At 43.0% G+C, this 25,916-nt stretch overlaps 1 protein-coding gene across 1 annotated transcript; it reads left to right on the plus strand.

Annotated features, from left to right (window-relative positions):
• The first annotated feature begins 4,368 nt into the window (after nt 1–4,368).
• On the plus strand, nt 4,369–25,674 carry LOC116976175 (mitogen-activated protein kinase kinase kinase 4-like). Its single transcript, XM_033025829.1, has 7 exons — nt 4,369–4,578; nt 4,703–4,786; nt 7,942–8,190; nt 9,541–9,690; nt 24,113–24,274; nt 25,005–25,137; nt 25,601–25,674. The coding sequence occupies exons 1-6, from the start codon at nt 4,567–4,569 to the stop codon at nt 25,089–25,091; spliced, it is 744 nt and encodes a 247-aa protein (XP_032881720.1). The 5' UTR covers nt 4,369–4,566; the 3' UTR covers nt 25,092–25,137; nt 25,601–25,674.
• The last annotated feature ends 242 nt before the right edge of the window (nt 25,675–25,916 follow it).

Genomic DNA, 25,916 nt, shown 5'->3' on the forward strand with positions numbered 1-25,916 from the left:
AGAGTTACTGCCTTACAGCGCCAGAGATCTAGGTACGATCCTGACTATGGGTGCTGTCTGTACAGGGTTTGTATGTTCTCCCTGTGATCACATGGGTTTTCTCCGGTTTCCTCCCACATTCCAAAGACGTTCAGGTTTGTAGGTTAATTGGCTTCAGTAAAATAATTGGAATTGTCCCTAGTATGTAGGATAGTGCTAGTATACGGGGATCGCTGTTTGGTGCAGACTCGGTGACTGAAGGACCCGTTTTCGGATTGTATTCCTAAAACTAAAACTAAAACAAACTCTCGCTCACTCACCAAGTCAGTGAGGTGGACTGGCGGCCACTCTTCCCGCACCTGCTAGCTCTCCTGTCATGCCTGTTTCTGCAGCCCTCTCCCACACACTGTTTCTGGTCCTTTTTCACTCACCAATAATTCAGGTTACGAACAGTTCTCGTGAACGGAGCCCTGCCGTAACCAGAGGACTGCCTGTAAATTGGGGAGAAGAAGGGATCAGGGTATTTGGACTTTGAGAAATCTTCAGCAAGGCGGTTAATAAACAACATTAGAGCATGCAGATTGGGGATAATATACAGGACAGGTTAATGGACAAAAAAGTGAAGATAGGATTTAATAATTTAGGGTTGGGAGCATGAGACCAGAAAGGTGCGAGGATTGGTGCTGGGACCCACAATCAATGACTGGAGCAGGGGCCCGAGAGTAACATATCATCGTTAGCAGTGTTAGCCAACACCTCAATGCAGGAATTATTCTGTGTGTGAAGCTCTAATTAGAACTTTGGCATGGCTGCATACTGGACTGAACAAGTGGTTAATTTACACTCTCTCTTCAGTGACATAGCTGGAATGTTGCTGAAGTCTACAGGAGAGTTCTTGGATTCAGGTCTCCCGGAAAGCTGTGACGAATTGTGGGCGAGTGCTGATGACAGTACAGCATCTGATGAAATCAGGTACTGCAAGTATTACCATGACCATTGAAAACAGTCTAATGAACATGTCTTGTCATCGATGTGGCTGAAGTCAAGTCAAGTTTATTCGTCACATACACATAGGAGATGTGCAGTGAAATGAAAAGTGGCAATGCTCGCGGACTTTGTGCAAAAAACAAACAAACAAACAAACAAACAAACTACAAACAGAATGGAACAGAATCACATATTCTTTTACATATTACATATTGTGGGAGGAAAGAAAAGAAAAAAAAACAGCAATTTAAAAAAAACTAGAATGGTACAGTAAAGTTAGTCCCTGGTGAGGTAGGAGTTTACAGTCCTAATGGCCTCTGGGAAGAAACTCCTTCTCAACCTCCATTCTCACAGCATGGCAACGGAGGCGTTTGCCTGACCGTAGCAACTGGAACAGTCCGTTGCAGGGGTGGAAGGGGTCTGCCATGATCTTATTGGCTCTGGAGTTACACCTTCTGATGTATAGTTCCTGCAGAGGGGCGAGTGAAGTTCCCATAGTGCGTTCGGCCAAACGCACTTCTCTCTGCAGAGCCTTCTTGTCCTGGGCAGAGTAGTTCCCAAACCAAATCGTAATATTTCCAGACAAGATGCTTTCCACAGCCGCTGAGTAGAAGCCCTGGAGGATCCTCAGACACTCTGAATTTCCTCAATTGCCTGAGGTGGTAAAGGCACTGTCTTGCCTTACTCACGAGTGCTGCAGCGTGTGATGTCCATGCCATATCCTCAGAGATGTGGACTCCCAGGTATTTAAAACAGCTCACCCTATCCACAGTATCCCCATTTATCCTCAATGGTGTGTACGTCCTCGGATGATGTGCCCTCCTAAAGTCCACGATCAGCTCCTTAGTTTTTTTGATATTCAAGAGGAGGCTGTTGTCCTGACACCAGAGTGCCAGATCAGCCACCTCCTCCCGGTAGGCCTTCTCATCGTTGTCTGAGATCAGGCCCACCAACACAGTGCCATCAGCAAACTTGATTATCGAGTTGGAGCTGAACCTAGCCACACAGTCATGTGTGTACAGGGAGTACAGCAGGGTGCTGAGGACGCAACCCTGGGGGGATCCTGTGCTCAGGGTGAGCGAATTTGATGTATTTCCCCCCATCTTGACTACCTGGGGCCTGGTGGTGAGAAAGTCCAGGGCCCAGGCACACAGGCGGGTGTTGAGCCCTAATTCCAGTAGCTTCTCAGCCAGTCTGGTGGGGACTATCGTGTTGAAGGCTGAACTGAAGTCTATGAACAGCATCCTCACATAGCCCCCATTCTGGCTGTCAAGATGAGAGAGAGCTGTGTGCAGAACCTGGGAGACCGCATCGTCCGTGGATCTGTTCGGATGGTATGCGAATTGTAACGGGTCCATGTTGCGAGGGGGGAAGGCGGAAGGATGTGTTTCTTCACCAGACTCTTCTGTGAATCGTAAAGTCTCTTCTGTGAATCGTAAAATATTTAAGAGTGTCTGCAGATTTTATTTTAAACATCACTTCCATTACGATACTGTAGTAACTGCAAATGATTGGTATTTTCTCTGCGTAGAAAGGAACTGCAGATGCTGATTTACACCGAAGATAGACACAAAATGCTGGAGTAACTCAGTGGAACAGGCAGCATCTCTGGAGAGAAGGAATGTGTGATGTTCAGTTTGAGACCGTTCTTCAGACTGAGAGTCAGGGGAGAGGGAAGCTAGTGATATTCTGCAGCCTACCTCTGCTCCTACACTCAAAGTTTTTAAACAGCCTTGTCTTTTCCAATGTCGCCAGTTAGTTGGAGCAAAACATTTGAATTATTTATGTTTGGTGTCAGTGCTAGCAATTTCCCAGGTTAATGATTCCTAAAAAGGACACACAGTGGTGGAGTAACTCATCAAGTCAGATAGAATCTCTGGAGACATGGATAGGTGACATTTTGGATCCGGACTTTGGTTACTGCCTGTGTGGAGTTTGCATATTCTCTCTGCGACTGTACGAGTTTCATCCAGGTGCTCCAGTTTGCTAACACATCCCAAAGACATGTGAGTTTGCAGGTTAATTGGCCTCGGTAAAATTGCCCCTTAATGTGTAGTGAGTGGATGAAAAAGTGGGATAACATGGAGCTAGTGTGAACGGGTGATTGATGGTCAGCGTGGAGTAGTTAAGTTTAGTTTAGTTTAGATATACAGCACGGAAACAGGCCCTTCGGCCCACCGGGTCCACGCCGACCAACATTAACACAATCCTACACACACTAGGGACAATTTTTACATTTACCACGCCAATTAACCTACAAACCTGTACGTCTTTGGAATGTGGGAGGAAACCGAAGATCTCAGAGAAAACCCATGCAGGTCACGGGGAGAACATACAATCTCCGTACAGACAAGCACCTGTAGTCAGGATCAAACCTAGGTTTTCGGTGCTGAAGGGCCTGTCTTCATGGCTCTAAAAGGGTAAAACTAAAACGAAAACCTGCTAATTGGCCCACCATCTTTGTGGAGTTTGGTTGGCGTACAAAATGACTTGGGCAAACTACCTAAATGTTCCTTTCCTTTGCCCGATTATGAACAACATTGGTGACAACCGAAGGAAGAGAGGAGAAAGGGAAGAATAATTAGTTGGACCTGCATAGAGTCATGAAGTGATACATTGTGGAAACGGGTCCTTCAGCCCAACTTGCCCACACCGGCCAACATGTCCCAGCTACACTAGACCCATGTGCCCGCGTTTGGTCCATATCCCTCCAAACCTGTCCTATCGATCCACCTGTCTAACTGTTTCTTAAATGTTTGGATAGTCCCTGCCTGAACTACCTCCTCTGGCAGCTTGTTCCACACACCCACCACTCTTTGTGTTAAAAAGTTATCCCTCAGATTCCTATTAAATCTTTTCCCCTTCACCTTAAACCTATGTCCTCTGGTCCTTGATTCACCTTCTCCGGGCAAGAATCAATGTGCATCTACCCAACCTATTCCTCTCATGATTTTATACACCTTAATAAGATCCCCCCTAATCCTGCAGCGCTCCAAGGAATAGAGTCGCAGCTTACACAACCTCTCCCTATAGCTCAGACCATCTAGACCTGGCAACATCCTTGTAAATCTTCTCTGTACCCTTTCCAGCTTGACAACATATTTCCTATCACACAATACTCTAAATGCGGCCTCACCAACATCTTATACAACTGCAACATGACCTCCCAACTTCTATACCCAATACTCTGACTGATGAAGACTAATGTGGCAAACGCCTTTTTGACCATCCTATCTACCTGCGACTCCACCTTCAAAGAACCATGCACCTATGTAAAGTGAAATATTTAGGGTGTGCATGTTTCTCTTTAACAAAAATGTTTAAGCCATGTTTCTTGAAGCTGCTTGTGCTTATTTGATTGCCTCTAGAAGTTGTTTTCCCCCTATTTTCTTATAATTGAAACTCAAATATTGGAAAAGTGTTAATAATGGATATTTTTTTATTTTTTCCCGACTATTATTTTGTGTGGGATTCTTTCCAGAGGTGAATGTGTGGTGTAACTGTCTTCACAGGAGATCCATTATAGAGACCAGTCGTGCATTAAAAGAGCTCTTTCACGAAGCTCGGGAGAGAGCATCCAAGGCTCTGGGTTTTGCCAAAATGCTGAGAAAGGTAATGTATATATGGGCATTTGTGAAAATAGTGTAAACATGGATAAATGTAGTGTAATAAATTAATACATAACTCTTGGAAAGAATATTTTTCAACATTAAAATCTGTTTTTCTTTTGGTTCAGGACCTAGAAATAGCAGCTGAATTTACTTTGTCGGCTCCAGTTCCAGATTTTTTAGAAGCTCTTAAAACAAAAAAATATGTCAAGGTAGGTTTTTCTTTTTAAATGTTGTCTATCATTAACCACACTGATGTGTATTCCATATGTCAGCATATTCAGTTGAAGTAGTATCTTGCTCTGAACTCGGCAGGGAAAAGGGATTTTGTTCCCTAGTTTTAATTGATATTGGTTTATTATTATCTGAGGTACAGAGAAAAGCTTTTGTTTGTGTACTATCTAGTCAAATCAAATACTAGTACAATCAAGCCCAACACAAATACATTAGGTAGTTTCCTCCACACGCAAACTGAAGGAACAGCATCTCATATTCCGCTTAGGTATGAACATTGAATTTGCCAATTTTAGGTAAGCTGTAACAACCACCCCCTCCCCATCCCCTCCCCACCTATTTCTCCTGGACTTGCACATATTTCTCTTCTCCCCCTTTCCCTCCACCTACATTCCTTCCTCTAGCTTAACAATTCACAACTCTTCAATGCATTTGATTTACACCTTCTGTTTTTTCATCTCCAGCCTTTATCTATCTGCCTTTCAAGAACACCCCCTCACCTATTACCAACCATGCTCCGTCCCACCCCTTCCTCCTCCCTACAATCAGTCTGAAGAAGGGTCCCAACTCGAAACATCACCCTATCCATGCTCTCCAGAGATGTTGCCTGACCCGGAGTTACTCCAGCACATTGTCTTTTTTTGCCTAAGGTAAAAGTTGGTTCAGTGGGACTGCTGCACAGGCAGCCCCCAGGTTACCACAGGGTTCGGTTTCTGAGAACTGTTTATAACCTGAATTATTCGGAAGTGAGAAATGATTGGAAACAGTGTGTGGGAGAGGATTGCAGAAATAGGGAGCAAGCGTGGGAATAATGGCCTCCAGCCGGCCTCACTGACTTGGTGAGTGAATCCCACAACGCTTGGAGCGTGCAGCGTTTGGAGAGAGCAGGAAAGTCTGTATTTGCACGGGGTGATCGGTGGAGACGAGGCTGAATGAAAGACACACACAAAAGAAATATGAAGAATGGACTCCAACAAAGAAACTCCACAATTAGAGAAGTAGATGTCAGCTCTGCATCGTGAGAAGAGATTGTGGATTGCAAATCATAGAAAATTGCTCTGTTACAAGACTTATAACAAAGGTTGAAAGTGAAACTTAAAACATGTCTAGACATGCTGTGATTGAAAAGTTCACAAGGTTTAATATGATGTTATGGGTAAAGTGGATGGAGGTAACCTTAATCAATAAGCTGTATGTAATTCAAGGGAAGTCGATTTATTTCAAGCTAAAATTCTTTATGCTTTGGGATTAGATACTGGCATAATTTTTGTCTTTTGACATAAACTATGGTTATGTTGCCCGGTGTTACATGTGAAATAATAAATGCTAGGTCCTGCAGCAATCTCTGCCATGGGTTAGACAGAAAACTTGTAAGAGGAACAGTCATTGGTGAGATTGTAGGAAAGAACTGCAGATGCTGGTTTAAATCAAAGGTAGACACAAAATACTGGAGTAACTCAGGCAGCATCTCTGGATAGAAGGAATGGGTGACGTTTCGGGTCGAGACCCTTCTTCAGACTGATGTCAGGGGAGTGGACGGTATTGAGATAAAATGTAGTCAGAGACATTAAGACTGGTAGGAGAACTGGGAAAGGAGAGGCGATGAAAAGAGAGGGAAAGCAAGGGCTACTTGAAGTTAGAGAAGTCCATGTTCATACCGCTGGGGTGTAAACTACCCAAGCGAAATATGAGGTGCTGTTCCTCCAATTTGCACAGGGCCTCACTCTGACAATGGAGGAGGCCCAGGACAGAAAGGTCAGTGTGGGAATGGGTGGGAGAGTTAAAGTGTTGAGCAACCAGGAGATCAGGTAGGTTTAGGCCAGGGGTTCCCAACCTTTTTCGTCCAGTTTACCCCTGGCAACTTTAATAGCACATAACAATGGTATTTCACTTATTTATGAACAACTAATGATGAACAGATACCAGGTATACCAGAACCAAACACAGTCAAGTCAATGAAAAAAATGTACAAATTAGGAATCGACAAATTTACCCCCTGGGTAGGAGAAATTTCCCCCCTGGGGATAAATTTACCCCAGGTTGGGAACCCTTGGTTTAGGCGGACCGAGCGGAGGTGTTCAGCGAAACGATCTTGGTCTCGCCAATGTGCAGGAGAGTAATTGGTGAGGGGTGGGCGTTCACCACCGTTCGTTAAGATGTGGCCAATTTCAGACTACTGTGCCAGCTGATAAAAACAATGCCAGTATTTAATCCCAAAGGAGACAGATTTTTAGCTGGAAATAAAATATCCATCCTTTAATTATACACAAGCATATTGATTGGAAGATCCATCCACTTTACCCTTAAAATTATATTAAATCAACCATGAACTTTCCCATCGACCTCTTATTTTAAATGAACTGGGGTAGATAATTCCAAAAGTTCATCACCGTCTGTGTGAAGAAATTTCTCTAATTTTGCTCTAAACCGCCTACCCCACTTTGAATCTGGTTTTTATTTGACTGATGGGGAACTGGTAAGAGTAAGATTATATATCTCTACTTCCCGAGGAGATGGAGGAAATTCGACATGTCTCCAATGAATCTTACAGACTTTGACAGATGCACATCTGAAAGCATACTGTTGGGTTGCATCACAACATGGTTAGGGAACAGCTCTGCCCAAGAGCGCAAGAAATTGCAGAGTTGTAGATGTAGCCCAGTCCACAGTCCAGAATCCCCCTATTGACTCTGCACTTTACACAGCCTCGGAAAAATAGCCAACATAATCAAAGATCTTTCCCATCCGAGTCATTCCTCCCCTTCCCTACTCCTGTCCGGCAAAAGATATAGAAGCTTGAAAGCGGGTACCACCAGACGCAGGAGGAGATTCTTCCCCTCTGTTATCAGGCTTGTGAACAGTCCTCCCATAAGCTAGTGTACTGTCTGATTTACCTCTACCCTCTTGTGGACATTGGATTTTGTCTGTGGAACTGATGCGCTACAATGCTGACAACTACATTCTGCTCTCTGTATCTTCCCTTTGTTCTATTTATTGTACTTGAGTTTGACGATTGTATTTATGTATAGTGTTAACTGATCTGTTTGGATAGTCTGCAAAACAAAGCTTTTCACTGTACCTCGGTATGTGAAAAGAATGAACCTAACTGACGTGGCATACCTTTCACTCGCAGGTTCTCATTCCCAGTCTGGAGGACCTGCATATCTTTGTTGCTTGTGACCTTTCAGAGCGCAAGTCTCAGATACTCCAACTGCTGAGCGCAACTGCTGGCAAGGAATGTTCGAATGAATGCGATGAATCAGTGGACATAGCCTACCTACTCCTCACCAAAGCGCAGGAGGATTCCTGGAAATCATGGCAGGGCCACTCCATCAAAGTGCTGCCTCAGGTGGAAACAGTAGATACATTGAGAAGCATGCAGGTGAGCCTCATACAGTGGGTCGGATGCCATAATTACTCACCACACTTAGAGTCGTACAACACGGAAACAGGCCCGTTCCGCACAACTCCGCCATGCCGATCAAGATGCTCCATCTAAGCGAGAACCATTTTCTCGCTTTTGGACCATGTCCCTCTCAACTTTTTCTGTCCATGTACATGCCTCAACTACCTCCTCTGGCAGCTCATTCTACATACCCATTATTCTCTGAGTGAAAAAAGTTGCCCCTTAGGTTCCTATCAATCTTTTTCCTCTCACCTTAAACCTATGTCCTCTAGTTCTTTATTCCCCTACCCTAGGTAAAAGACATTCACCCTATCAATTCCCCTCATGATTTTATACACTCTATAAGGTCACACCTTAATCTGCGCTCCATGGAATAAATAAATAAAGTCATAGCTTACCCAATCTCTCCCTATAGCTCAGGCCCTCAACTTTTGGCAACATCCTTTTAAATCATCTCTGCACTCTTTCAACTTAATGACATCCTTCCTTTATCAGGGTGACAAAAGACTCCAAATGTGGACTCACCATGTCTTCTAATTGTGGACTCCAAATGTGGACTCACCACTTAATGTTCCAACTTCAATACTCAATGCCCTGACTGTTGAATGCCAATCTACCAAAAGTCACCTTTACCACCCTATCTACCGGTGATTCCACTTTCAGGGAACTATGCACCCGTACTCCTAGATCTCTCTGCTCTACAACTCTCTCCAGGGCACTGCCATTCATTGTGAAGGTTTGCCCCGTTTTGACCACAAATTGACTACTTCACACTTACTGCCATTTATCTCCATTAGCCATTCCTCAACCTACCTGCTCAACTGATCAAGATCCTGCTGTGATTTTTTTCATAACCCTCTTCACATTTACAATACAACCTACTTCACTTGAGTAACAGTAGGAACAACTTGCATTTGTTTAGCAACGTACCCATAAAATGTCACAAGGTTTTTCATAGAAGCATTAATCAGTGGAGAAAAGGGGGAAGGCAATGAATTGAATACAAGAACAGAAGTTACGAGAATAGACACAAAGTGCTGGCCAGGCAGCATCTCAGGAGAAAAAGGATGGGTGACATTTTGAGTCCAGACCCTTCTTCCGGCCTGAAGTACTCCAGCACTTTGTGCCTAACTTAGGTATAAACCAGCATCTGCAGTTCTTTTTTTTCTACAGTAGCCAGTTGTAAAAAACTGGCTCGTTCAATGGTTGTTATCAATAGTGTAGAATAGCTTGTCTTATTAATACTCACATCTTGGATTTTAATAAACTGTCACTACCTAATCTGCAAAGTTCATTGCTTTTTGTAAATGACTTTCCTCTCCTCAGATCCTTAATTTATTACTGGTGGTGATGCAGTCTTCACATCTTGTAAATCAGCGCAAGACCTTTCATCAATCCATAGAAAAAATAATCTCCCTGCACCGTGAGCAGACATCCAGCCAACCAGTCATAGCCAAAGCGTTGGAGCAGCTCAAGGTACCTTGTCTTGTTCAGTTTGTTTATACAGCTGTTTTAAAACTGCCCAATTGAGGCTCATCACACAATGCAAGTTCAATAGTTTTGATAGATGCAGCATGGGAACAGATCTCTGGCCCACCGAGTCCATACCGAATGTCGATCACCCATCCACACCAGTTATTCCACTTTCACATCTACTCCCTACACAGTAGGGATAATTTACAGAGAACCATTTAACCTATAAAACCTCATACTTAGGATGTAGGAGATAATTAGAACATTCACAGGAAAAATGTGCTAACCACACAGACAGTACCTGAGGTCAGGATCAAATCTAGGTCTCTAGTGCTGTGAGGCAGCAGCTCTACCAGTTGTCCCACTGTTGCTTTGAGTAACTCAGTGCTGTTTAGTAGAAAGCTTTTTTAAATCTTATGCACATTAAAAAAAAATTAACACGTGGAAAGGACGAAGTGAACATGACAGTTGTCATGTTATTTCACTTTCTTCACACTTGTTCACAGGTTCATCCTACTGGTATTTTATCCTTGCTCCGTAGCTAACAATGTAGCATTAAAGTTCAACCCCAGGAGAGTATTTGGTACAATTAGAGATACAATTAGAAGCAAGACTGTAAAACATTGGATTAAGCTCAGTCGGGGCCAGAAATGGGAGGTAATGCTAATGCAGTGAAGTCCCTGGTGTACATAATTTAATGGCCTTCCAGCTGCAATAGTTGGAAAATCTATTCGCATTTATGGTTCAATTATGCATAAAATGAGTGTAATTAAGTAAGTAAATAAATTTATTGGCCAAGTATTCACATACAAGGAATTTGCCTTGGTGCTCCACCCACAAGTAACAACATGATATACAGTGACAGTTACGAATGACTCAGAAAACACTAAACATTAATAATAATAAAACATTAATGATAAAACACCATTGATCAAGCATGTGAACCAACAAAATACCAGATCAAAGGGAGGCTACAGATTTTTGGCTGTTGAGTAGAGCAACTACTCGTGAATAAAAACTGTTTTTATGTCTGGCTGTGGCAGGTTTAACAGTCCGGAGTCACCTTCCAGAGGGAAGTGATTCAAAGTGTTTGTGGCCAGGGTGAGAGGGGTCAGAGATGATCTTGCCCGCTCGCTTCCTGGCCCTTGCAGTGTACAGTTCATCAATGGAGGGAAGGTTGCAGCCAATAACCTTCTCTGCTGATCGGACGATTCGCTGCAGCCTCCAGGTGTCGTGCTTGGTGGTTGAGCCAAACTCGTTTGTCTCCTTGACTGACCTTAATTCAATTTCTTACAATCTTATTTCTAATCCTCTCATAAAATACTCTCATGGGTTTGAATTTGGGGCACAATTTCACTAATTTTTCTTTTGTTTGGGCAGGTTCAGGTATTTTACTGCATTAATTCACAAATCACGCAGGCTCTGTCTCAAACAGACAATGCCACTTGTGGATATACAGGGTGGCCTGGTTGAGGGAATGTTAATTCTGGTCAAATTGGAGATGCCAGGACACTAAACTTGAGTAAAGGCTTCTGGGCTGCTAGGCCATTTGGTCAATTTAAATGTGCCTTCTGCTGAAATGGGACAAGCTGCAGAATGGTGCCAGCTTGTCTGGAGCCTAGATAAGAGTTGCAGGGAAAGAATGGGACATCTGCAGATTCTTACAATTAGGTGTAAATTGCATGAAACGGATTGGGTGAATGCAAACCAGACATACACATTGTAAATTTTGTTACAAAGCTTTATTTTGCTAGATGTTGATTGGGTTAAGTGTTGAGCCTTGTCTGGGTTTCTTGAATATCTGGGCAAATGTTGCTATGTTTGCTTCCTTCCAGAAGCTCCGTTTGAATACAATGTATTAGTTACTGTATTATTGGGTTAGGAAAATGTCTATCATATTCTGTGTCAATCGATATCTGTTATTGGACTGTAAAGAGACCACCCTCATCTGGTTCAGCCCCTCAAGGTTCGGGGACCTATAAAAGGTAGCTCCCACGAGATCCTGTATCGATCTTCTGGGAGAACGCTTGGGACTGCATCACCTTTTGGAGTGTCTCTGCTTGCACGAGGCTAGGATGGCTTGACCAAGCAGATACAAGGATTGAACCCGCAGTGGTTAGGTATAGTAATGGGGAACTGTTATTGTGTTTTTCCAAATAAAGTTTAGATGCGCAAGTGCTTGACTCAGTATTTTATTGACTGAAACTAGACTGGGGGAAGCTTAGAATGAGCTATTTACATTGGGGGCTCGTCCGGGATCTCAACGGACCGCCAAACAAGTTTGCGATTAAGGGTGTTGAGCTGTTTCGATCACGAGTGCAGAAATCGGCGCCACTCTGCGATTTTTGCATTGATTTTCGGCACTTTGCTAGTCGGAGCAGATCGGTCATTCGCGGGCTTGGGAAAGGGTCCCAACGAGATCGTAGATTAGTCTAGCAAGCACGGGGGGGGGGGGGGGGGGGTGATAGCACTCCTTTGGGTTAGGGCCCATAAAACCAGGGTGGGGTTAGACGCTCTGCTGGGGTTGGGTTAAAGGCCCTTTCCTGGGTTAGAGGCCCAAAACTTGGTCGTACTTGGCAGACTGCAGCTGCTTAACGAGAGCCAAAAGCGCATCCAGTCCAAGATTTGGTATCCAATTGGTGGGGTATTGAAATACAAGTCTGGTTTACTTGCTAAGCGGTGAAGCATTTGACCTGTCGTTGCTGGGAGCGCTGATTGGAAAGGTGCATTCCGAAAATCGGCATCGACTGCCAGCGCGATGGTGCCAAGCAGGTGGAAAGGAAGTCATTTTAAAGAGGTAAAACCTAGGTTGGTTAGAGGCCACACCTGTGTGAAGACATCTGAATACCTCCCTGGAGTGACGGACGAGGAATCTCGTAAGGGCACTGGGCTCGGTGGCTAGAGTATAGATTGGCTGGTAATACTCCAGTCCATTCGAGATTTCATTGGGTAATTTAATTTGAATTTGAGAGCCCGTGTATGTGGAGTGGCACGCACCAAAACTAGTTGGTCCGAGAACGAATTTAGATTTGCAGAATCAAATTTCCAAATACAGAATTTCATTTTGATGTTCTGCCCGTACGGTAGAATTCGAATTCTACGTAAATAGAATTTTGGAGTTTGTGTATGTTTGAGATTAATTTTGAATATCGGCTGATCAATAGTTGATTAGTACCTGAGAGCGAAGAGTAACTGAGAGACGGGAACCTGGTTTACTTAATAATAATAATAAATTTTATTTATGGGCACCTTTCAAGAGTCTCAAGGACACCTTACAAAAATTTAGCAGGTAGAGGAAAAACATGTAAGGGGAATGAAATAACTAGTAGAGACATGACTAGTACACAAAGTAAAGACAGAATTCAATTCAAAACGCAATATGAGGCAATTAATGCACAGATGAAAAGGGAGGGGGACGTGGGGCTAAGGATAGGCAGAGGTGAAGAGATGGGTCTTGAGGCGGGACTGGAAGATGGTGAGGGACACGGAATTGCGGATCAGTTGGGGGAGGGAGTTCCAGAGCCTGGGAGCTGCCCTGGAGAAGGCTCTGTCCCCAAAACTGCGGAGGTTGGACTTGTGGATGGAGAGGAGACCGGCTGATGTGGATCTGAGGGACCGTGAGGGTTGGTAGGGGGAGAGGAGGTCAGTGAGATATGGGGGGGCCAGATGGTGGAGGGCTTTGTAGGTGAGGATCAGGATTTTGTAGGTGATCCGGTGGGAGATGGGAAGTCAGTGAAGTTGTTTGAGGACTGGAGTGATGTGATGCCAGGATTTGGTGTGGGTGATGAGTCGGGCGGCTGCGATCTGGACCAGTTGGAGTCGGTTGATGTAGGTGGAGCTGATGCCAAGGAGAAGTGAGTTGCAATAGTCCAGTCAGGAGGAGATGAAGGCATGGATGAGTCTTTCAGCAGCGGGAGGTGTGAGAGAGGGTCTGAATTTGGCGATGTTGCGGAGATGAAAGAAGGAGGTTTTAATGACATGGCGGATGTGAGGCTCAAGGGAGAGGGTGGAATCAAAGATCATGCCAAGGTTGCGGGCCTGGGGAGATGGGGAGACAGTGGTGCCGTCGATGGTGAGAGTGGGGTTATTGATTTTGCTGAGTGTGGCTTTGGAGCCTATGAGGAGGAATTCTGTCTTATCGCTGTTGAGTTTGAGGAAGTTATGTTGCATCCAGGTTTTTATAGCTGACAAACAGGAGTTGATATGGGAGAGGGGGGGGTTGTGGGGGGATTTGGTGCCGAGGTAGATCTGGGTGTCATCGGCGTAACAGTGGAAGTCCAGGTTGAAGTGGGGCACTTTCTGACCAAGGGGGAGGATGTAGATGATGAAGAGGAGGGGGCCGAGTACGGAGCCTTGGGGAACGCCTTGAGTGACTGTGGCTGTAGCAGAGGTGTGGTTGTGGAGAGAGATGAAGTGGGATCTGATGGAAAGGTAGGAACGGAGCCAGCTGAGTGCAGAGCCTTCAATGCCGAGGTCTTTGAGTCTGGTGAGTAGGATGTTATGGTTCACTGTATCGAAGGCTGCGCTCAGGTCGAGGAGGATGAGGATGTTGAGGGAACCAGTGTCAGCAAAGGTGAGGAAGTCGTTGAGGACTTTGAGGAGAGCAGTTTCTGTGCTATGGAGGGGGCGAAAGCCAGATTAGAGGGGTTCAAGTAGGTTATACGCAAGGAGGTGGGAATGAAGTACCCTTGGTGAAAAGTACCCGGATGTGAGAGATACCCCATATTCTGTAGAACTTAGAGAGGAGAGATAGAGGTCCCCCTATAGAAGTCCAGTCTTAGCAGGGGAAAGTAACATTTATGAGGAAAAGTAGTCAATTTAAGAAGTAGTACCTCAGCAAAGAGTACCCTAGGAAGGGGAAAATCTTCGGAATCAGAGGGAGAGGTTCACTGATTGATAACAGCGTGACGCGGAAATTAGATTGAGTGTTTGTAAACTGTGCGCTAGCGTGTTGAATATTATTGTAAATTGTAAAAATCCAGCATCGTCTTTTTTAGCATCTTTATCGGATCCGAATTATATAAATACTTTGTGTATGTAAAAAGATTTAGAATGTGTTAAGATTTAGAATGTGTTAAGATTGTGGACTGCTACATGTATTGTCTGTGTGAATGCTAATGGACTTTTGGGTGTTAGATAATTGAAGTAAAAGTGTGTTTGAATTGAATATTTGTATTTGTTTAAATCGGGATTGTAGTATTGTTAGAATTTGATTCGTGGTGGTTCGATCAGGGTTCGTATTTTTTCGATTGCCGTGTCGGAGGAGTCGTTCCATTGACCGAGTACGCCACGAGGAGGATTTATTAGAGTGTGTGATTTATAATAAATGAATGATTGTGGTTTATGTAGGAGTGTGGTTGTGCCTGATAATAATAAGCGGTGTGGTTTATTGTCTGTGTACAGTGTCACTTTTGTGTGTTTGGAGCTCATTTTCATGTGTTTAGATTAAACGAGCTGCGAGAAGGTGTTTGATTGTGCCCGAATGTGTTTGATTGTTCCCTGGAGTACTCTGATCTCTGAATGACTGAGGATTGTGGAAATTGTAAGGTTGAAAGAGTGTGTGGACTTGTGGAAGATAGGAGAAGAATTTGAATAAGAGAGTAGGATCGGTGGAGCAAAGGAGTAAAGAAGTGCGAGGCTGCGAAGCTTCGAGGCCATTAGTCACTGTTCAGGAGCGAGCCTGATAAATTTAGGGATTAAAAGGAAGGAGTGAAGGACTTAGGAATTCTGTTTTGGTTGTTCGGAGGCATAGGAAACAGCATAGATCGAGATATGACAGAAGAGGAAAGGAGCCCATTGCAAATAATGTGTAATGAGTTCCCTCACAAGGCAGAGAAATTAAGAGATTTGTCAGGAGCGTTAAATAAGAAATTAGGAAACAAGCTATGGCCGCCGGGGGGGCATTAGAACAGTAAAAGGGATAAAATACATAGAACAAATTATTTGGCAGCATAGTAATAACTGGAGTAGCAAAAGAATAATAGGGTTATGGAGAAAATATTATGAGGAACAGAAGGCGAATAAAGAGGTTAAGAGGATGGCTAGTTGGGAAAAAGTGATCGCTAAACTTGGAATAGAACTGAGAGAAGGTGAAGTAGATCGACCTCCAGGCAGTAGGAAGGACAGGAGTGGAGATGAAGGAAAACACACGGAACAGGGAAAAGGCAGATCTACTGGAAGGAAACTAGTCTCTGTAAATTTAAAGTTTAGCGATCCGATGGTTAGTGCTGACCTCGAGGGGGAAGGAGATGAATATTTGGAAGAATGGACAAATGTTAACGCTAGTGGAAGTTCACAGCTCCCACCATGTTCCTCCTGCATTTCCCAGGCTTCACTCGCACCTTGTATGACTTGTGTCCGTCATATATATTTTAGATCTGCAGAACCTAAAACAACTCCTGCAGATTCTACATAAGAACAGATTCCACCGATACCAGACACTGGGGTGCCAGATTATTTGAATCTATCCACTCCACCATTAATAGATCGTCCAGTAGCTTATGGCACCCGGAGTAGAACAAAGAGGTTAGCTCCGTGTTTAAAGAAAAGGAAGGTATGATAGATATAGTGCAGCAGCCAGAATATTACTGTGAGCCACAACCTAGACATATCATACGTGTAGTGAGAAAGGGGAACGATTTATTTGGACAGTATCGTGAACCCCCTAGCGAACGGGAAGTTTCATCTGAGGGTGAGATAGTGATTGAAGATACCGAGATAGATTTTGATGTAACCGAAAGTTTACAAATTGAACAGATATCTCATAGGCAGTTCCCAGTGAGGGAAGGGCTGGGGGCAGCTGATTCGACCAGCGCAGTAAGTATGAATGATCCCCGTGCCACAGACGTCCATACTCTGTGGAAGCCCCATGAAATAATGGCAGCACTAAACAGAATCCCTGATAGAAAGAAGTCACCTGCTGCTTTTATAGATTATTTGAGAACCACAATGCGTGTATATCATGCAGATTCCCGGGATTTATGGGAGACCATACAACAGATAATTACTCCAGCTGAAAATACCAAATCTCTAGTAGCCCTAGGACACCCAACATATGAAGCCTTGGCAAACATATTAGTGGATGACAGTGCAAGAGAAGAGGCTGTTTTAACAACCCTTGCAAACATGTTTCAAAAGCCAAGTGATTTAACACGAATTTTGGAAATAAAACCAGAAAAGGGGGAAGGAGCAGATGAATTTTTAGACCGTTTTTCAAAATTATACATGGATGAATCAGGTGACTTAAACTATCAAAATGGAGTAAGTTCCCCACAATATTGTGCTATCTTATTGAATTGTCTCCACACTACAGTAGCGGACTCAAGACTGATAACAGGGATTGGTCTGAGAACTGCGCCAGTCAAATGGCCAGAGCTGTGAGGCACTATTGGAAGGATGGTAGGAAACAGGAAAGTTATCCTGTAACTAGAAGAGAAACTGAACGTATAGTCAAGAAGGAAGAACCAAGCTCTGGCTCAGGACCATGGAGTCCCCAAATGTTAGCGAGGAATGGATTGTGAAAAATTAGCATCCCAGACTTACTCAGATTATTATTACAATTATACTCCCAATTTAGAACCCATTCCAATGCAACCAAGGGGTAAAAACAAGCCAACCATATTACCTAATCAATGCTTACACTTGTGGGGGAATGGGCACAGGAATCGACCTATCCAGGAGCGAGTGAGAGAGGGGGGTCAAAGAAAAGATTTCCAGGATTATGAAGAAATTAGAGATCCTAGAGGATATAGAAATATCCGAGATCCTAGGAATTAGAGGAGGTACTTCAATTCAAGAGACTACTGGGACCCGAGAGAACAGAGAGAGAGCTAGGCCCGAATGTCAGGAACCAAGAAGTCACACACCGTTTACTCAAACCAACCCATTCTCTAAGTCCGGACTTACTAACCCGTCCAGGAATTGTGGACGTGGAGACATGACCCCTACTCTAGAACCCCCTCAAGTAATTTACCAGAATAAATGAATTGGATGTACTATCATAGTAAAAACTGAAGATCACATAAAAGAAAATTGTAAACAATCTTATGACTGCCCAAGAAAACCCTGTAGAGCAAAGACCATTGTAAATCAAGGAGCTTGTCACAACTGTACACAATAGGTCATTGGAGTAAGGAGTGCCCAGCGAGAAGACAGAATATAGTAGAACGGAAGAGAAACCAAGGAGCAATAAAGAAAGTAAAAAAAGGAACACAGTAGCTGGTGTCAAAGAGAATAAGGACTAAAGGAAACTAAACTGGCACTAGGGAGAGAAGAAACAAACTTATTGTGCAGGAGGTATGGAGTAGGGATAGGAGCTATTGTACTAACTTGTTATTAAGTTGTTGTGCCTGCAGGACAGTATAATCTACAGCATACTACTATCTGGGGAGTGAGGTAAAGAGTATGTGGACCCTTGAGAACAGGCAGAAGACACAGCTCAGGTAAGGTAGCACCCCAGAAACAAAGACCAACAACAAGGAAGAAATGATACTGTCTGTCCCTTTAAGATACATCTGGGAAGGCCAACAGATAGAGAGGCTGCTCCTCAGTATCCCTACTCCTTTGAAACTACCATCAAGGAAGAAGAAGAAGATACCTACCCTAGTGCCCAACTTTAACTTCATCTAGCTTTTGACACCAGTGAAGGAAAAAGAAAATAACACCATCCTAACCATATTCTAGAAGATACAGACAACCTGTGACGAATATTGGGGCAAGCTCTAATTTGAAGAATTGAATTTAAATTTGAAAATAGACACTCCTCTGTGGTTTGTGGCAAAATACTCACTTTGCTCCTAAATTTAGTTATAAAAATTAATTGATTTGAAAAAGGGCTTATGGGATATAGTTTTAAAATAATTAGAGAATTGATTGTTGACTTGGCATTATTTCCTTGTCTCATCCATAGGAGTATAATCGAAGATGGGACAGGGACTATTTAGTTGCTATCAAGAAAGGGACAGACCCTAGCGGATATCAGAAATTAAGACATACCCTGGAAACGTTAGGTGGTGGTATAGAATGATGAGGTAGACTGAAAATTTAGATAATGAGTTCCCCTCGGAAGGTCAATACTAATCATCCAGAAAGAGTTACTCAGTGGTAAAAGGAAATTAGTTATGAGAAAGAACCCCATAGACTGAGAGCCGAGCCAACATACTAAGGACGAAGTACTGGAGGAGAAGTCTATTGAATTAGAAGGAGAAATAAGAAATGGGTGTTGAGATATCAGAGTCGATGTATTTGACCGGTGGATCTAAATTGTTTAACCCTTGATAGTAAAGTGGCTTCTATTATCAAGGTGGAAAGAAATTGTCCCTAGATTCGGCATTCTTAATTGGCTTTATAATAAAATTGACAACATATGGAAATTGATTGATTAAATTTGAACAGCTGGGAATTCCACAGGAATTGGAATGGAATTGTGTTATCGACCACAAGCTGTGGAATGAGAAGGATGAGAGACACTGAAATTAAAATAGTAAATTGAAGGCTGAGACTGAATTTGGTTAAATTGAAACATTCTTCATGGTTTGCTTTAAATAAGAGTCACGCTTGTAGGGAAATTTGGACTGAACCCAGCTGAAATTTATATGAGAAACCATCATCAGATATACATTAAGGAACAGTGCGTGAATATGGAGAGGGCTGATTAGTGTTTATCCTAGGATAGTAAAGTATATATAGAGCAGAATATAATAGAGATAGTTATAGTGAAATGGAAAAGGGATAGTATTGACAGAACAGAATTACAGTGGAATGTATGGGAAAGCATTAGCACATGAATGGTAACTTGCTTTGTCCCAAGTTTTTCAGGAATTATAGGTTATAGGTTCGACTATGGAAAGGGATGGAAGAATGGGCAACCACACAGATGGAGGGAATACGCGCCCACGAAAAATCGGGAGGTGAACTCATCAGACTGAAATTTGAAGCTACGTCCACAAAAACCCGGGAAGCTTGATAAGATTCTGAGAAGAAACTTCATCGTCTTGTTGTTGTTAATAGATGGAGAATGTAATAGTACACACATATGTATATCTGGTTATCTGATTATCTGATTATTTGGTTATCATAAATGATGGTTTATCATATATGATAAAGGAAGGAATGTTAATTCTGGTCAAATTGGAGATGCCAGGACACTATAATTGAGTAAAGGCTTCTGGGCTGCTAGGCTATTTGGTCAATTTAAATGTGCCTTCTGCAGAAATGGGACAAGCTGCAGAATGGTGCCAGCTTGTCTGGAGCCTAGATAAGAGTTGCAGGGAAAGAATGGGACATCTGCATTTTCTTACAATTAGGTGTAAATTGCATGAAACAGATTGGGTGAAAGCAAACCAGACATACACATTGTAAATATTGTTGCAAAGCTTTACTTTGCTAGATGTTGATTGGGTTAAGTGTTGAGCCTTGTCTGGGTTTCTTGAATATCTGGGCAAGTGTTGCTATGTTTGCTTCCTTCCAGAAGCTCAGTTTGAATACAATGTATTGGTTACTGTATTATTGGGTTAGGGAAATGTCTATCATGTACTGTATCAATCGATATCTGTTATTGGACTGTAAAGAGACCATCCCTATATGGTTTGGCCGCTCAAGGTTCGGGGACCTATAAAAGGTAGCTCCCACGAGGTCCTGTGTCGATCTTCTGGGAGAACGCTTAGGACTGCGTCACCTTTTGGAGTGTCTCTGTTTGCACAAGGCTAGGAGGGCTTGGCCAAGTAGATACAAGGATCGAACCAGTGTTGGTTAGGTATAGTAGTGGGGAACAGTTATTGTGTTTTTCCAAAATAAAGTTTAGATGCGCAAGTGCTTGACTCAGTATCTTATTAACCATATAATAACCATATAACAATTACAGCACGGAAACAGGCCATCTCGACCCCTCTAGTCCGTGCCGAACACATAATCTCCCCTAGTCCCATATACCTGCGCTCAGACCATAACCCTCCATTCCTTTCCCATCCATATAACTATCCAATTTATTTTTAAATGATAAAAACGAACCTGCCTCCACCACCTTCACTGGAAGCTCATTCCACACAGCTACCACTCTCTGAGTAAAGAAGTTCCCCCTCATGTTACCCCTAAACTTCAGTCCCTTAATTCTCAAGTCATGTCCCCTTGTTTGAATCTTCCCTACTCTCAGTGGGAAAAGCTTTTCCACGTCAACTCTGTCTATCCCTCTCATCATTTTAAAAACCTCTATCAAGTCCCCCCTTAACCTTCTGCGCTCCAAAGAATAAAGTCCTAACTTGTTCAACCTTTCTCTGTAACTTAGTTGCTGAAACCCAGGCAACATTCTAGTAAATCTCCTCTGTACTCTCTCTATTTTGTTGACATCCTTCCTATAATTAGGCGACCAAAATTGTACACCATTTATTGACTGAAACTAGACCGGGGGAAGCTTAGAAGGAACTATTTACAGGTTATGGTAGTAAAATCATTTGATTCTGGCGTCCAAGTATATTTGCAATGTCATCTCTTTAATGTGTCTTTTAGTATGCAAAGCAATTGAGGAATCAGGAAAATTAATACAATTGTCTGTTTTTCCATGGTTAGACCTGGTCATTACTCAACAACTTATGGGGAAATTATTCTAATGTGCACAATCCTTGCTGATCATGTTACTGTAAATAAAACCCAGAACTGCGAGTTCCTGCAAAACACCAGATGCCAACTTGTTTACTTTGCTGGACTCTTGCCCTGCTCTCCCTTTCTGAAACTTTTCCTGACTATCTAATTTCACAAAATGATTACAAAAATAAGATAAAATGTTTAAATCGCACAGCTGCCACTCGCGTCAAATACGCCTCAGAAGAGCTAAGTAAAATAATCTCACGCAGTGAATCCTAACCCTTTCTGAGAGCATACAACTTCTGGTTAACATGGTTTTTAAAAAAAAAGCAATAATATGAAGCGTCTAAGTAAACGTGATCTTAAGCCACAGATCTATGCATACACAACAAGGTGCTTAGCACGAGACACAAGGAATTGCAGGTGCAGGTTTACAAAGGAACCAAGTAACTCGGCGGGTCAGGCAGCATCATTGAGTGAGTAGAAAGGGCAGGTGGTGACGAGATGCTGCCTTCAATCACAACAGTTCTTCTGGTGAAGTGACTCCAAAGTGCTGTTGGGTAGGGAGTTCCTTGCTTGGTAATCTGGTTCAATAACTTCCACACAGGTCATTCTTGTTACTTGGCCTGTCCTTCCACACCAGTCTTTCTGTTTATTTAGACTTTAGAGATACTGCATGGAAACAGGCCCTTCGGCCCATTGACTCCACACTGACCAGTGATCACCCCGTACACTAACACACTTGGGACAGTTTACAATTTTTTTTTACCAAGTTAATTAATCTACAAACCAGAACGTCTTTGGAATGTGGGAGGAAACCGAAGCACCTGGAGAAAACCCACGGGCAGAACGTACAAACTCCGCACAGATAGCATCCATAGTCAGGATCGAACTCGGGTCTCTGGTGTTGTAAGGCAGCAACTCTACCACAGTGCACTATTTTTGCGCACTGTGCCACTGAATTGGACTGTACCCTTGTGGACTGAATTAAAATTAAATCAGTTACTCTGATAAAGTTCAATTCCCCATTGATCATTTGTTTTTCAGGGGTTCCTCTATGATTTTGACAGCACTTTCAGAGTTGCCCCACCCCTCCCCTGCAATTTTTTTCTGACAGTGATTCTTATCTTTCACAGACTCTCTACCGCCTGTCCTGCGTTATCTGTTGACTGCTTACACTAACTCCCTTTGGGTTGACTTGCTGTGAAAGGAATAAAGAGGTCAAAGTATCATCAGGATTTGGCTCTTCATTATAGCAGGGGGTTGCTGGAATGAATGTAATTCCTGCCATGACAAGGAGCCATTTAGATCTTCCTGCTCACAAACATTTACACTGCTGATGTTGCTGTTCCAACGGTGTTGTACTGTGAACACTGCAGCAACAAAGGAAAGTACTTCATAGTTTAAAAAATGTTCTGGAAAAACAGTACTTTTAAGGACCAGTTTTCTATTTTTAGCAGCTGTACTAATATATAATTTTGAAGAATTTTTAGATGGACTGGATCCTTTTATTTTGATTCATGTCCTTAATTTGATCATCGTTATGGGCACTTGCATTGCAAGAAGGTACTATTATGTTCTGGCAGTATTGCTGCCAGGGTTCCACTCTTGAAGCATTTTTTTTGTTACATTCATAAAAAGGGCACAACTTCTTGATAAACCTTGGGTTTCATACCAATGTTTTTAATGTGCCCAGTTCTGGGAATCGGGCGGAAGTGTGAATGAAGAATAATTGAAACACATGAGAAAAAACGTGTTGATTTAAAGTTCATTGAAGTTTATTCAATGCTACTTGTCGTTTCAAATTGCAGATAAATCGCAAACATTAATAATCCAGTACTTGTATTTGTAAAATGTAGATACAAAGAAGTACAGATGCTGGTTTACAAAACAAAAAGACAGTTCTGGAGTAACTCAGCGGGTCAGGCGACATCTCTGGAAGACATGGATAGATGACGTTTCTAGACAGGACCCTTCTTCAGACTGATTAGGGACGCTGCCTGACTCGCTGAGTTACTCCAGCACTTTGTGTCTTTTCTTTAGGTTCCTATTGCCCTTCTCAGCTCTGACTCAGCACCTTTGACCTGAAACATAAACTCTGTTTCTCTTCTCACAGATGCAGCCTGATGGGTATATCTAGCATAAATTGCACACCAGTTGTGATTTGGGAATTTACAATAACACACTTGCCAGTTTCGGCCTATCATGGGCAATATTTGGAGCATAAAAAAAGCTAGGAACTCTGCAGGTCAAACAGCTTCTGTTGAGGCAAAGCACTAATTGACATTTTGGGTCGAGACCCTGCATCACTGTAGACTTCCTGGGTGAAAAATTAAGTGCTGTTCTACATTCAAACACAATATTTGAATTGAGTGCACAGATGAAAAAAACAGGATGTAGATTATAGAATCTAGCAATACAGGTCTACCACTAATTTTTTGACATCCCTGGTTCCAGAGTCTTTCTGGATTATCTGCTTTTCCGGACCAACAGACTTCATGGCTACCAAGTGGTGACCAAGAGAGTCAAGAGTGTTTTGGGAACCAATCTGGCCTCTCCGGCCAGGTCGGAGTTCCAGAACCCCAGCAGCGGGGGTGTATTTCAAGTGCACTCTTGTAATGTCCAGATTAAAGGTGGAGCTGGACCATTAATTGCGGGGAAAATTGATGGTGGACCTGTGCTTGCATTCATTAATCCAAGTGGTCAACAGCTTCAGGGAGCGGAGACATCAGGAGCTTTGAACTGTCTCCGGTACATTTATTGTGGTGTTTGTTCCATATATATTCTATTTGAATGTTCATTTGCGCAAAATGTCTCAAAACCTGATGATTTCCACTCTGCCTTTCAGCATGCAGCCTTGTTGCTGTGCAATAAGATTAGGAATGCCATTGACCGCATTGACAAGATGTTCAATTCAGAGTTTGAGGCTGAAATGGATGAATCTGAATGTGCGACTTTGCAGCAGTATTACAGGGAAACTATGATTCAAAGCTATAACTTTGGCTTTGAGGTAAGTTTCTGACATTTTTTAAAATCAATTATAGAAGACATCTGTTCATCTAAACTACTTAGAACATAAAACAGTACAGCACAGGAACAGGCTCTTCCACCCTCAATGTCTGTGCCAAACATGATGCCAAGTTAAACTAATCTCTGCGTGCCCGTGATCCATATTCCTCCTTACCCTGCATTACCCATGTCCCTATCTAAAAGCCTCTTACTTGCCACTATCGTATTTTCCTCCACCACTATCCCTAGCAGCGTGTTCCAGGCACGCACCATCCTCTGTTATTAAAATAATTATATCGCCCTGCACATTTCCTTTAAAAATTTCCACTCTCATCTTAAAGCTATGCCCTCTTGTCTTTGACATTTCCACCCTGGCAAAAAGGTTCTAACTTTTTACCCTTTCTATTCTTCTCAGAATTTATATACTTCTATCAGATCTCCTTTCAGCCTCCATGTAGCATTCTGGTAAACCTCAACTGCATCCTCTCCAGTATCCCGCTGTATGCCATGACAGCCTTCCTCAGCCAACCCATTTATGTTTATGTCCAAGTCATTTATGTCAATCACAAACAGCAGAGGTGCCAGGACAGATCCTTGTATTTGCACATTTATCACTGTTTTTGGCTCTTTTTTCTTTATTGAAAGATTGGGTGGATTATTTTGGCTGTCCTTTGTCAATTAGTTTAAAACAAATACAATGCATTTAGCAATATGTTTTGAATTCTCTCCAGTATCACAAGGAGGTTGTCCGGCTGATGTCTGGTGAATTCAGACAGAAGATAGGGGACAAGTTATCAGCTTTGCTCGGAAATGGATGACCTTCGTGCTCACCAAATGTGAAAGTGGGAGGGGAACAAGACCCAGGTTAGACGCGTGTTTCATGCTCAGACACATTTTATTTTCCTCCCTCTTCCCTATGCCACACCTGGCCTCGGACCCACTACTCCCTGCCCCCTTCCCCCTACGTTCCTTCCTCTGCCTTCACAATTCCCACCTCCTCTATCTTTATCTCACATCTTTTTTCCTTTCATTTCTCGCTTTTGTCCAACCATCTGCCTATCAACAAAAACCTTACTTGTATCCACCTATCACTCACTAGGCCGTGTCCTGCCCCTCCTCTCTTCCAGCTTTCTATCCCACCTCCCACCACAATCAGTGTGAAGAAGGGTCCGACCTGAAAAATTGCCTATCCAGGTTCTCCAGAGATGCTGCCAGACCTGCTGAGTTACTCCAGTACTTCTTGTCTTTATTCTTACGCAAACCTGCTTTAAGAGTCTCGTTCTCGGGGGAGTCAGCATCATTGTTTAATGTTTCTGTCTGTTCACAGGTGGGCAACCCAGGGGTTTGACTTCCTTCAGGCAATCGAACCGGGGTTTATTTCAGCTCTCCCAGAAGACGACTTCCTGGCAAGTTGCTTTCTTTTCTGAAAGTAAAACCATTGTGCTTTTGTGATCTGTGGGTGGGTGTATTACAGAATCTGGTGTTGATGCTGGATGTTTTAACAGAGATGTAGCAAACAGTGTCAGTGTTACGGGGGCTGGGAACACGGCTCCCGCCATCTGCCGATTCCAGTTAAACACCGTCTGATTGTGATTTTTGGTTTATCAGATGTGGCCTCTATCCAGGAAACATTGATAATTCTT

The sequence above is a fragment of the Amblyraja radiata genome, chromosome 8, assembly GCF_010909765.2.
Source record: "Amblyraja radiata isolate CabotCenter1 chromosome 8, sAmbRad1.1.pri, whole genome shotgun sequence".
NCBI classification, from domain to species: domain Eukaryota; kingdom Metazoa; phylum Chordata; class Chondrichthyes; order Rajiformes; family Rajidae; genus Amblyraja; species Amblyraja radiata.